At 43.9% G+C, this 14,169-nt stretch overlaps 1 protein-coding gene across 2 annotated transcripts in view; it reads right to left on the bottom strand.

Annotated features, from left to right (window-relative positions):
- Positions 1-1,365: 1,365 nt before the first annotated feature.
- The window catches only part of SMAD9 (SMAD family member 9), a 37,169-nt gene continuing 24,365 nt past the window's right edge, over positions 1,366-14,169 (bottom strand). The window contains exons 4-7 of one of the 2 annotated variants that reach the window (XM_074815821.1): positions 13,567-13,704; positions 11,570-11,791; positions 6,905-7,161; positions 1,366-2,537 (exon numbers count right to left, since the gene is read on the bottom strand). In XM_074815821.1, coding sequence (XP_074671922.1) covers positions 2,394-2,537; positions 6,905-7,161; positions 11,570-11,791; positions 13,567-13,704 — 761 coding nt within the window. In that variant the 3' untranslated portion in view covers positions 1,366-2,393. The remainder of the gene's footprint in view (positions 2,538-6,904; positions 7,162-11,569; positions 11,792-13,566; positions 13,705-14,169) is intronic. The other variant, XM_074815822.1, reaches the window with a different exon arrangement.

Below are 14,169 nucleotides of genomic sequence, written 5' to 3'. Positions count from 1 at the left end.
GACAATGCTGAGAATGTCTAAAAGCAACCCGTAGGCTTCTCTCTTTTTTGGGAGGGAAGGAGGTTTCAGCCTAAAAGGCAAGGAAGTATCTAGGATAAAAGACAGCTAGATCCTGGACGGGAGAGGTGATTTTCTCTGTCCTTCACTGCTAAGAAAGGAATGAGCAACATGAAAAGCACTGAGAAATTATTGGAGAAAGGGTGCAATAAACATGCTAAAACCCGTGTTACCAGTACCTCGGGACAGTGACACCGATAACAGAGGGAGCTGATTTTCCAAACCAATCTTTCTTTTGTCTGCTAAACAGTAAATGGCACACCTGGAATTTCTGTGTAACATTATTATTGGATTTCATTGCTGCAGGAGACTGTAAAGCTTTTCCTATCCCACAGTGACACTGCTGACATCAAATGGTGACAGAATAGGGTTCTTTGCATTTACAAATTTCCTATACAACTTGCTATTACTGCTCAAACTTAACAGTAATTTATCCTTCTGTGCCCTAAGAATTCTGCAGGCAGCTGAAGATGTATTCAAACGAGGTAACCCTGCTAGTTTACTGATTCTTCTGCTCTGTTCATAATTACAACCCTGTAACAGGTATTACATAGCATCTAAAACACATGGAAAGTCTTTCCAGTGAATGTTATTTCCTTTGCGTATGTGATGTAGCCGAAGATTTCAGGCATCCTCTTCCAATTATGCAGTAAAATGTGTGTCACCAGATATTGTGTGAGAAGAAAAGAAACATTCTGTAAATTTTTTTTTTTCCTTAGGATACTTCTGGTATGTTCTAAGGAGGAATGAGATTGGAGAAGCTATCACTCTTTCTGACCCTTAAAGCAAAACAATTTTCAGTGGACTGTTATGCCTGGAAAGAAACAATCCTCTAACCTTTCAGCAAGGTAATAGGAACAATCAAAATGTAGTAGAAGTTTCTCTTGCCTCCTCAGAAGAGGTTACCAAGTGAACAGCATTTTGTAAGCCTGGCTCTGTGGATGAGAGTACAGGCAATAGGTTTCTCTGCTTACAGAAGGACCGCAGACAAGGAGCTTTTAAAAATGGTTCTGCACGTAGATTCACTCTTCGCTTGTTCATGGCTTACGCTGCCTCACCATCCTGCGGTGCAGGCGAGGCAAAAGTGCTGCAAATGATAAAGCCTGTATCTAAGATGAGAAACTATCCATGGGGATGTACAAAGTGACTGGCAGGAAAGCCCTCTCTGTCAAACCCAAGTGTTGCAGACAGATCCTGAGGACTGACCCAGCACAGGGGATAGACATGGCTGATTCCCACCTCCCTCTCATTGCATCCTGTGAGCGTGGGGCTTCCTGTTCCCAGTACAGAGACTATCCCAAGGTAAATGATAAAGTAATTATTCGTTTCTTCAATGCACACTTCATTTCCCTTTTCTGAATCACAGTTCAAGTCCCTTTTAGACGTACCCTTGATATCAGCACAGTAGTCTAACTACAGACAGTCCTAACTTTAAAACAAACTACATCAATACTGTATAATGGATAGGATTCAGTTTACATGCCGGATACATATGCAAGTATGTATGTACTTTGCAGAAAAGCACTGGAAGTTAATTAGTTTTTAAATTTATAGGCATATATTTCAAATTTTCTTTTTTTTTTTTTTTTTCCTAGGAGCTTGTTGCTTTTCAGTGCAGCAGTACTGTACACTACTTTGTTAACAGTATCAGACTACTCGGATGTGTCCAGAATGCTCTGACAAGGCTCCAGTGCTGAACGCATCCTGAGGGCTCTCTCCTCCTGCCAAATCCTAGGGGAGACAGGGATGCCTCAGCTCCTCAGACGATCTGTTGTCCCATCGTGCTTTGCAGTAGGGAGACAGACTGGAATTGCAGTTTAGTCCTTCAGTTCACTGGATAAAAGTCATCTCTATGCATAAGTCCTGTGCACCACCTAAGGTCCTCTTTTAGACCTGAAATTAGGATGTGAAATGGATATAAATGGTGTAGAGATCTGACTTTGGTTGCCTGCAGAGGGGTGAATTTCACCTACTAGGAATAGCTACAGCCAGGTTTCTGAATCCACGTGAAAGTGCTGAGAATTCGCACCGTTTACTGGCTTGGCTGGGGAATGAAGATGCTCACAGGAAATGTTTGACACTTTTGCAGGAATTTGGCTTATTTTGTACTAGAGAACAGATAGGCTATACCTGAATTTCTAAACTTATTGTACTGGCATCAGAATAACTAGAAACCACAAAACGTAGCATGAAAAAAAAAAAAAAAAGGAGAGTAGACTATGTATAGATATATTTACATCTACATACATCTACATATAGAAGCTTCTGTTCACTGGAAATCCTATAAGCCACTGCCTGCAATAGCATCCATCCTAATGGAATTCTAGAGATGATTCTTAAGAGACTGAGGAGATGGGGTTATGAGGTGAGCCCATCTGTGTCAGCACCTTATCCAGCCATTGCAATGGTCCATGCAGGTGGATCTCAATCCAGCAGGGCGTGCTTGTAACATCTTGGCGATGATACTCTGCTCCCCAGCCCTATAAAAGCATCAAAGGACCAAAAAGTGAGTTGTTTTGTTTTTTTTTTTAAAAAACATTAAATCACAACTCCAGTGCTGACAGTCTAACACAACTACAGGTAGTCCATCACCCAAGTTCCCAAGATTTAATGCTTTGTCCTAGGGATAATCTCTAGAAACTTTGCTCCTTTAAGGTCATTGTTATCATAGTTCTCAGGGACCCTATAGTATTAAATTAAAAATGCTCAGTCACACTTCCAGGTGCTGAGACCAACTGGCATGGAAAGGTCTGTTTCCAAGCTTGGCTGCCTGCAAACTGCCCATGGGGAATGGTCCCTGCTGTTCGCACCCCAGAGACGTGCGCAGGGAAGTCTGCCAGACTGCTGTCTGGTGCAGATGAAAAGCAGGCCAGGCCCTGTCATAACAGTTTAACAGGAACTGGGAATGATCCTGGGCACTGCTTCATTTATTGGTAGAGATGCATCCTATGAGTCTGAGACTCTAGAAGTTCTAGGTATTTATCTGAACCTCTGGAAACCTCCAGCAAGGTTCCTATATACCATATCTAATCTATATCTAGACATTTCGCATAGGTGTTCTATCCTTGAACATGTCTTCTTTTCCCATGGGAGTTCCCAGCTGCCTGCTGTGGGAAGTCATGCAGTAATTTCTCCAGCTCTTTCAGGGAGATAAGGGATATGGAGTGTCTGACAGACGATAGGATGTGGTGCTGGCAGGAAGAAAAGAGAACCAAGCAGGCAGAGTGTCTGCCTGTTAAGCAGGCAGCCTGATTTCACAGCAACACAAGACATCCAAGTCACAGCCCAAAGTCTCAAAGCTCACCGGCTGTCTTACTGCCAGAACTGAACTCAGATTTCCACAGGGCAATGTGCAAAACCTGGTCCCACTGCAGGATGTAGCTTTTCATTTGTGAGCCACTGGTCAGAGAAGCTGAGCCTTACCTATTGTTATGCTAGTCAGGCGGGTTGATGTTCTTGTCATAAAAAAGAACATGGAGGTATATTAAGATTGATGCCTGCCAAAGGTACCTGAATTGCAGAGTGCTGAACAACTTGGACAACTGAGGCTGCTAGAACCCACTTCTCTAGATGAGCAGCTGCAAAACTAGGATCAACACCAAAACTAGATGATATAATAAGTGGTCTGGATAAAATTCATTTCTACTTAATGAAGAGAAGGGGGAAGAAAGCAGAAGAGTACGATATGGACCCACCAAAGCCCAAGGAGTACTTTTAAACAGGCAGCATTTTTCTGACCTGCAGAGCATTTATCAGGCTAGAAAGGGCCTGTGTTCGCAGGCAGCTCCAATCAATGTTCTGGAAATGTCTGCATAAAATACCGCTCTTTATATCAACGCAGTCAGACTTCTGAGTCTGTGAAGTCTTAAGTACTCGGCTGCAGTGAAGATACACGGCCAGAAGGGCAAGTGTCGGAGTGGTCAGTGCACCTCTGCTGACCGGCAGGACGGAAAATCCGGAGGAATAGGAATGGCAGGCTGCAAGCACAAGGTGCCCGACCCGGAGGAGGCTGGCCGCGCGTGGCGGTGGCTGGCCATCTCCCTCTGCTGGCAGCTCCCAGCCACTCCGCGCTGCTGGCCCAGGCTGCCGGCTGGAGCTCCCAGCAGGGGACTCGCCAGGAGGGCAGGACCCCGCTGCCTCCCGCACATCACTCCCGGGCCGCAGGCAGCCTCCTTACATCCCCGGGGCCGAAGGGAACCCGGAGTGGAGCTCTCTTAAGGGCAGGATTAAATGAGAACAACTTGCAAAGCTGTGGTGGTGTTTTGCGCAGATGTTGGGAAGAGGACATCGACACACCCACGGGGGTACCAGAAATAAGCCTTCCAGCACTGGGGAGATCAGCTGAGGGGTCCTGATGCACCTGCCAGCCCTTCCCACCTCCTGTGGGCAGCAGCTTTGTCCAGTCCAGGCTCCAGCCATGTCCCAGAGCGCTGAGTTGCCTCGTGCAGTGGAGCACGGCCAAGTCTGCTGGGTCATCCCCTCAGCCCCAAGACCTGGGGAAATGTGGGAGGAAGGGTGCTGGGTTCAGACCTCAGCTTGGAGAAACTCTCCATCTCCCCACTTTGTGCTACAGCTGCCTCATCTGTGGAGAGGAGACAACAGCCATCCTGCTTTGGTTATCAGCAGTGCTCACTGGATGGAAACTGCTGTCTGCTCTCAGATGATACACTCACATTTGCCTGAGGTTTGAGCTCCTCACAGCTGTTCCATGGGCACATGAAGAGTATCAGAGGGGGCAGGACCTTCACCTCCCTCTGTCGCATCTCCTGCTTCCAGAAGATGATACAGTCCTGGCAAGTTTCTCTTGTCTTGGTCCCTTCCCATCCCTGCCTCCCAGCTCCAGCGTTGGTGGGGTCTCCAGCCCTTTGGCTCTGCTTGCCCTGTGGGCTGTAGGTGACCAGCAGCATCTGGACACGAATCAGGGGAGAAGCCACAGGACTGCCCTGCACCTGGGGACTCTTGGTGTGTGGCTCTGACAAACAGCATGCTCCTCTGTGCGCTGCATACCCAACACCCAGGGGCATTCCCGTCCTCAGACTGAACACACCAGGGCTCACACCTTGGAAGAGAAATAATTTGAGAAGACTCCAGTACAGGAAAGGGTTTTTACAGGCCAGGAAGGAAGAACCTAAATGAGATTTGCATAGCCGTTTTCCAAAGGTCATGGGAAAGGGTTCAAAATAACCTCCTTGCACTGGTCTTCTGGTGCCTGAGGCATGATAGTGGCTGCTATTGTTTCAACAAAGCAAGGTGATAATATGGCAACAGCATTATTTACTACATCAGCACCACCATTTCTGCTGCCTTGCTGGGCATGGAGGCAGATAACACATCAAAGAGACTGCCCCTGAGTTGCTGAGATAATGAAAATATTGCGTAACTGGCTACACTGCCTTTACAAACAACATGCCCATTCACGTCTTCATTAAAGAAAATGCTGTTTGTTGGGTTTCTTGCTTTCTTTTCTTCCCCCTAATGCTTGCGTGTGAACAAGATATCAGTTCCTTCCCAAGAACAAAGCAACAGTGTGGTCACAGGCAGGGAGATTTTGGCTTGGACTCCTGGGAGAAGTTACTGGGCATTCTTAACACTCTCAGAGAGCTAAGGAGAGGGATCCCCAAGGATGGCTGGAAACAGTCAGACCAGAAAGCTGTGTGGGATTTAACTCATCTGCTTTGCAGAACATATGGGAACTGGGCTCGAACCTCAAGCAGTTTTGTAGTATCTTAGATGGGAATTCAATCAACTTGATTCAGTCATTTGTATAGAACCAAATTTGCAAGACAAAGGGACGTACTGAAGCCACTTCTTAATGGTACCTAGCAGGACCAACTGGCTTCTAATGGTGCAACTTTTCTAGTTTGCAGGCTGAACACATTGCTGTCAGCTCTACCCACCAGCACTATAGGAAGTCATTCTATCACATCTGTAAACAGTCTTGAAATACTCACCATTCTCTGGGGTTTAGATGCTACAGTAGGCACCTAAGTAAATCCTAAGTGCTAAAAAGAGTCAAGAGATCTCATTCTGGTGAGAAGGCCATTCAGAAGATTTAAGAAACTCCCACAAAGACTAATATATCTCACACACAGCAGTTAGACTGCAAAGTTCAGATATTGAAGATATGGAAACAATAATGGCTTTCGTGGCCTCCTGTCTCTTCCAAATAACAGGGGGAAGGTCAGATGTTCTTTCCGGTTTTGTATTCTGCTTGCAAGAAGCCCTTCTGGTCGTGTGGCTGGCCAGAGTGAATGTCATCAGAAGTTAAGACAATCTCTTACCAGGGATCAGACAGGTGGCAAACAACAACAGTTCCCAGCAAGCTCAGTGGGGGCTGAAGGAGGACACTGTTTCTTGACTGAGACCATATATACCAGTCTATAGTAATGGTGAGACTGTTAATTAGTCTAGAGACATAAGGATATTCTTCTCAGATCTATGGCTCTGCCAAGCTCTATTGCAAACTATTAACAATAGGAGAGATCACAACTGCTTAAGATGTGTGCTACAACACTTACATGTTGCTAAGCCCCTCTAAACTAAGCTCTTCCTGCAATCAATGGGGGAACATCTCCATGCAATCTCTGCTTATTTTCCACAAAAAACTTATGGAATACCTAAGTTTTTGAATCTAAGAAATTTCCAGGTTGACCACAAAAGCTAGGGATTTTAAGAACCTAGAAGTTTAAGGCAATACTGGAACACAGGTAGTCTGAACTGCTATTTGCAAGCTGGGTGTCTAAATCCCCACTTGGGAAGGATTTGATGTGGTCTAGTTTTGTACCGAAGCTAGCAAGGGATGGGATTTGCCTTTTCACAAATTCAAGAGAAAACCAAGAATCCTTACTTTAACAAAGCTCATTCGAATAGTACACATCTTGGTCAGCTCATACACCACTTCAAAACCATGATTGACTGACTGGGCAAGCAGCTGGGCAAAGAGCTGGTTGTTGAAGATCTTGAGGCTGCAGCCACTGGGGATCTTGCAGACAGTGGCTGGGTGGAAACCATGCTGGTAGTTACAGTTGCGGCTTTGCACAAAAATACTGCTGTCACTGACACATTCAGCATAAACTTCTCCACCAACGTAGTAAAGATGAACACCTCGAAAAAGAAAAAATAATGTGTATTATTTCTCCATAGTTCACAACACACTTTATACCAGTAATTCTTTAACTATCTTACTGGCGTGGGCATACAAACCCAGGATCATTCCAGGCACTCAGTGCCTATACGGTGCCTTTTAAAAGACAGTAAACTGTGCGCATATCTGTAAAATGGATCCCCCAACCTTAAGAGGAAATTGTCATAAACACTATTTTGAGGTACTAGTCTAGAAGGAAAAAGGCTTGGCACGTGATGTTTTTCTTTGTTTCTTAGTGAAAGTTGGTTTACTTCTTTAACCCAACGGCATAGTACTTTATGAGAAGACACACATACACATACATATACACACACATAAATACCAAACATATGTCAACCATATACAAACATGGATCAAAACTGCCAAAGAACTGACAAATCTGTTATGCATTACACATCTAAATGTATTTTCACTGTTGAGCACATGCATGCTGACCAAGACTCACTTCATTGCACGCTATTTTTTTACTACACGATCCTATCTCATGCAGTTCAAACACAGCATGGTGTGTACTTAAAATAGCATTTCGGTATTTTGCTTTATCCACCATGTCAGAACCATGTATTTGCATTTACATGACATGACTTACTCATCAGATCCTGTTCAAAGTGACCTTTAGCAAGAAAATGACTTATTTCCTTCTGGACTTTTCAGTGCCCAAGTGACCTACCAATACTAACTCTCCAATTTTTACCATGCCTTGGGGAAATGAAGATGGAAGCATTTGTATCCATTCAAAGACTCTGGTCCTCCCAGGACATCTGCTTGCATGAAAATATACCTAATTGGTGGGAGAATTTATCTTGGCACAATTCAGCAACCTTAAAGTTAGGGATCTTGTGTAAGCTAATTGTGTAGATGCCTTCTCTAGTTGACAAATGATGAGAGGCACTGTGACCAGATGATTCACTCCATCCGCTACAGAGTGCAGGCTCACAGCCAGCTTAAACTGATAGAAGTCTGTGCAGGTGCTGAAAAGGCTCTCTCATTCCCTGCCCCTGCTGCTTCTTCCCCCAACCTGCTTTCACGCTGGCAGCAATGGCTGGGATTGGGCAGCTATCCAGACTGGGGAACCGAACCAGCTAATAAATTCAAGAACAAACAAAACAAACCAAAATATTTATTTGCAGTGAGATCTTCATCAGTGCAAGCATGGTGATGGGGATCCAGACTGCTTAAACGTGAGCATGAAACCACACCCTGAAGGGGGCCAAGTCATCCTGTGAAGATGCCTAGACATTCACCCTTCCCATGGCTAGATTAGGTGAAATGAACCCCTCCCATGGCCAAGAGAGGTGGAGGAACTCAGTTCTTTGTTCTCATAAAAACCACCACTAAATAAAAATAAAATCCTCCTCTCTATTCCCAGGTATGGCATTCAAACCCTTACATACAAATGCACATGTTCACAGAGTCTCAGCGGAGTGTCTGCAAAGCCAGTGATAACTATGCTTTAATAATTCAGTTGTAATTAGTTTTATTCCTGCTGTCTTTCATACAAAAAAGACTGGTTACATATTCCCAGTCTGTTCATCATTCTGTGGTCATGACAGCAAGGGGCAGCAGCACATCCTTAGGACAAAAACAGCCTCTAAACAGAAGTGGGAAAGGCTCAGGGAAAAGCAGGTTGAGTGGGAAAGGAATCTGGGAAAAATACGCTCTCCCATAGACTTCCAGGATGACTCAGACGGGAACCTTAAAGTCTGTCTTCAAGCCATCACTTGACTTTTACTTCTATGCACCCACGAGATCTCAAATTAGATGTGAGCTGTGGGGGGTGTGGCTCAGAGCACACACTAGCATTGCACTGGGAACATGGGTGAGATGACAGCTCCATTAGATCAGTTGTCAGCTCCGGTCCAACTGCACCAGACATTATGGGGTGTTGCACACTGTGACTGCTATTACTTGACCTGTGTCTCCTTTCTCTTCTGTGGAAGATGGATAAAAGGGAGAGACTAAAAACACGAAGGTCCTAGGTGACCTTGATGGAGTCCCTATAACTTTCTGAAATAGAGTGAGAACACAGGGTAGGGAGAGAAGAATAAGGACATAAATGTTTTCCACATTTCAAATCTTCAGGTGTGGCTACTGGTTTAGGGTGACCACACTTTTGGGTGCTATGGTGAAAAATTTTAAAGGTGGATTTTCAGCATATATTGAGTAACCCAACCTCTGAAAAAAATTAATGCTTTCAAAGGCATTGTGCAAACTGTGTGCTGTAACAACAAAACTACCAAAGTCACTTCTGAAAGCAAAGGCTACAATTTGCTTTTTCCTTGTGGACTTTTTAAAAACAATAAATACAGCAGTAATGAAATGTCAGTGTGTATTTTCAGTCTTCTGGTATTCGATCACCAGAGACAAGCACCCTCAAGGAAGCCAAGCAGCTGAATACATATTTGTAGAAGACCAAATCAAGGGTACATATGTTTTAGTGGGGTTTCATTGCTCTCTGCAGAAACTGGAAATTCAGCAGTCTCCAAGCATCCACATCTTTTTGACACTCCAATGAGAAGTCCCCTTTTTGTCCTTGAAGTCTGACTGCTGAAACAGGTCCAATTGCTAGTAGATGTCGCATTGTGTTCTGGATTGTTTTTAGCTTTGATGTGGTATTTCCAGGAAACCGTTTCACGCTGATACACTAGATGACAATTCAATCACATATCCTTATCCTACTGAGCTAATCTTGTTTACTCACTCTTTTTTCTCCCCTGTTAACATGTGACAATTGTATCCATTTCAGTAGCTTTCATCCGTCCAGCATGCCTTTGAACTACAGCTTTTGGAGCTGCTCTGTGCTCTTCTGCAGGCCTGTACTGGTGCCACTTCTACTCCACTTGAACATGTTTTTTTAAGATTTGCATAACCAGGGAAGAGCAGTAAAATTAAGGATCTCTGATATACTAAGCTCCTCTCTGGGCAACCTGCTCCCTTCCCTTGGGCAGATTCCTAGTGTAAGACTTTAAAGGACTTTTAATCAATGAAGACAGATCTTCAGATTTGAATGCATGAGGACCATTAGCATTTACCTCATTTTCTTTCTGTTCTGTCTCTTCCTCTTTTTGGGCAGAAAGTCACAGGATGTAACATCCTCAAATGACAGCTTTGACTGGGATCTTTTGTCATTCTTTTAGGGCTGGGCTCAGCTTTGATCTACACCCCTCTGACAGCTTATGTTGATAGAGAAGCTTTGGTTTATTTTCTGAGTAAGTTAGAACTAGATGGACAACTCATTTCTACCCCTCACAACAAACTACTATGACAGACGCTTGTCATGACAGCATCACGCTGGCTTCACACAGTGCATCTGCAACACAAGTGCTTTCCCTTCCGGAGAAAAGTGCAAGAGCTAAATAGAACATCTCCTGCGCTAGCCTTCAGGTTCACTGTTGTTTGTAAAAACTATGTCACATTTGTCTCAGAGCTTCCTCATATTCAGTCATTCAACACTAGACTATCAAGAGCCAATTAAAATACTGCTCTAGGCCTGGGAAATGAGGTGAGGTTGACAAGATAATAGGAGTGGAACAATTAGAGTTAATTAGTCCAGTGGGAAATCCATTCCCAGGCAGCTACCGGTGAGAGGCTAGCTTGGCAAGATAATGAGTCTAGACTGGATATACCAGAACAGGCAAAGCTCCATCTGCACAGAGAAGTGGCCGGTACAGGACTTCTGACTCACCGCCACAAACAACAGTAAGTTTTAAGAATATCAGCCCCTACACAGCCCTAGTGAGCTGGGATGGAGTGTGTGCAGCCATGCATGTCCAGGTGTGGTCTCCTCGTACTTGTCACCAGTAGCATATGATCCTGCATGCACAGGGTATACGTACATCAAAAGTGGCGAATACCAGAAGAACTGCTGGAGGGAGAATCCATGACTTCGTTTCATTGGTGAGAAGTTGACAAGGCAGGGAATGAGACTGGTAGGGGGGGAAAAGCTACAAAGGCAACTCTGGTAGAGTTCTTCAGCTAAGTAACTCAACTCCATCTCCCTTTGTTATTCGGTGGGAGGAGAACCAGCCCTGAGGCACCAGCAATTATCCTTTTAGTGGCATTTCAATGGCAATATTCCCAGTTGCCAGAAGCTCTAATAAATAAAATGAAAATACATACTGCTAAATTAGAACACACAACTATAAACAACATTTTTCTCTTTGCTGGCCAAGTAAATAGCTTTTGTAAGGAGCTACTCTGCTGATCGTTATCCAGTCAGAAAAGAATCAGCCGCTTTTCTATTTCAGAAGTAATCTTAGAGCTTTGGTTTTAAGGCAAGCACATCTGACAAATCAGCTAGGTTTGTTAAAGCAATGCACAGTTCTTTCAAGCTCTGAATAATCCTGAGGAGAAGGGATTTCCTCTTACCTTTTCCTATGTGTCTCCTGGTGTTTTCTATAGTAGAGTTGCGGTTTACATTTGAGAGCAGTCCCAGGCAGAACCTGTTTTTGTTATTTGAGGGATCTGTAAATCCATCTATAAGGATACTTCGAGAGGAAGCCTGGAAAGTCTCTCCTACCCGGTTGTTGAGTTCGTAGTAGGCGACTGAGCACCAGTGTTGGGGTTCCTCATAGCAAACAGGCCGGAAACCTGTAGGAAATAAAATTAATCAGCTGCTCAGGTCTCAGGAATATTTTTTAAACAATCATTCTGTTTTCTTTCCTCTCTCCCTCCCACTCCCACCCCACTCAGCTCTTCATCTAAAGAGTCACTTAGGTCATGCTTTATCTCAACAGCAGCTTCTGTTTCTTCTTAATTTTATGACTGAAGCCCCAAACACACAGAGGGCTGGTACACCAGCCTAACTCTAAGCCTCTGAGGAGTCCCACTTGTTCTTAAAAGTGATAACTCCCCTGCATTAAATTAAGCACATGCTGACATTCCATGCTGAACTGGGGCCCAATCTCTACACTGAAAATAGTAAGGGATACATCTGCTCTGCACACCAGCAGCCACTAGGGATAACAGATGGGCTCAAAGCAAGTCAAAACTGAGCCAAGCCTTCAGCCTAATACCAAACTCTGAAGTTCAGAAGTAATCAATCACTCCCCCCCAATTTTTTGCATGCTTTGGGGCTTTCCACTTCCATGTGGGACTGTAAACAGAAATGTCAGAAGGTCATTTCTTTTGGATTTACCCCTGCCCAGGTTTTCTAACTCAGAGGCAAAGAAAGACTCAAAGATGTAACAGAATCTCTGATCCTCATTCATCCTACAGGAATTAGTGGGAACCTTATCCTGCCTGCCCACCACAGGCATGTGAGCCCCCCTGCCCCCACAGAACCTCTGTGCATAACATCTAATAAACTTCCAACTAATATTCACTAGGGCAGTGATCAAGGATGGTAAACTATGGTAAAGAGATTAAAGTATCTCAACAATTTATTTAAAAGTATTGGTGTCTGATAACTAGTTATCTGGCCATTCTGTGTACCCATCTGTAATCAGCACTATAACCCTCATCCTCCTGCTCCAGTTCTGTGATACATACATGTTCCTCACTGATTCAGAAGGCTGTTAATATTTTTTAATGTGCATGTATGTGCACAGTGTTCAGTCCTCATGCCATAAAGGACATTTGTTTAGGACTACAATATGCTGGACTAAAAGAACAATGGTGATTTTTCCCTAGCAGTAGCAGGAAGCCAAAGGAAAACCCAGAAGAACTCCATTTCCCCTTGCTGCTCTGCAGCAATGGGTTTTGAATGGTGGAGGCACCACCTGCCTCTACTAGTCTGGAGGTAGTAGAGACCATGCTGGAGAGGTCATAAAGGTGCTTTGCGGGGAGCAAGGAGGATCCCAGACCCTTCTACTCTGACCACCCACGCACTCTCCCACTAAAGCATTCTTATATGAGGACAAAGAGTTTGGCCTTCTGTACAAATCTTCTTGTATTTCACTAGAACACGTCCTTTCTTTTCCAGCCAGCCAGTAATGTAACATTAATACAAAGATGGCAGTAAGAAAGGTCCTAACCACAAGACTTTAAAGTACTTGAAACCCAGAACTGAAGGTGATAAAGAAATCAGTTCTGATATTGAGAGTGCTCTTGTGTGTTATGTTGCCTCACCATCCTTGATTTGATATCTTTGTCTTTACAACATAGATAACAGTGCTTGCTTTCATTAACAGCCTTCTAATTGTAATAGTCCATGAATGCAAATAAGGTCTAAACTCTGTAACTTCACACATAATTCACTGAATTCTTAAATCAACCCTTTCTGCTAGCTAATGGATGGGTCTGGGACACAGCCTTACTGCAAAACTCTGAAACCTATTATTACAGATCACTGAGCCTTCTTGTTCAAATAACAATTTTTTTGCTTAACAGTTTTTCTTTGAAGAATAGTACAAATGGTTATTTACTTTCAGCTTCTCCATCGGCAGATTTACCTCCATTGGGCAAAGACAGCACTAGTTGACTTTCAGCTATTGCATCCATTGACCGCCCATTGTGGGTTCCTGGAGGTTCCCTTGCATGGTAAGGTGGGGGTGGAGTTTCCACTATTAGAAAGAAGGAAAGAAAGAAAAGAAAGAAAAAACACCTAAATCAATACATTGGTAATTTCTCCCTGGCTTTTCCTGGTGAATACTTAACTTCTTCATCATTGTTTAGCTAGAGAAGGGCTGGAAACAGAGCACAAATCTGAACCTGACTGCCCTTCAGTCTCCAGATTAAGACCATTACATGTTCAGGAAGGACAGGAAGGAAGGGCTGCACTTGAAAGAGAGAGGAACAGTCACAACTGGGCCTCAAGCCTAGAGCGGTGTCCAGTCAAGCTCTCTGTTAACACCAGTTGTTACCCTAAGAAAGTAATGCAGTTTGATTCTTCAGTTCCAGAGTTCTCTTGCAAATTTAAAACTTGAAGAGGATGATTTAAGAACAGAAGCTAACTTTAATTGATCCTCTGGGAGAAAGCTCTTTTTCTTCACAGTTTATAAAAAAAGCCTACGGAAAGCCTTTAAAGC

Source organism: Strix aluco, chromosome 2, assembly GCF_031877795.1.
Source record: "Strix aluco isolate bStrAlu1 chromosome 2, bStrAlu1.hap1, whole genome shotgun sequence".
Classification (NCBI taxonomy): domain Eukaryota; kingdom Metazoa; phylum Chordata; class Aves; order Strigiformes; family Strigidae; genus Strix; species Strix aluco.
Note: the sequence above shows the minus strand (reverse complement) of the source record. Positions and strands in the feature narration are given on the sequence as shown.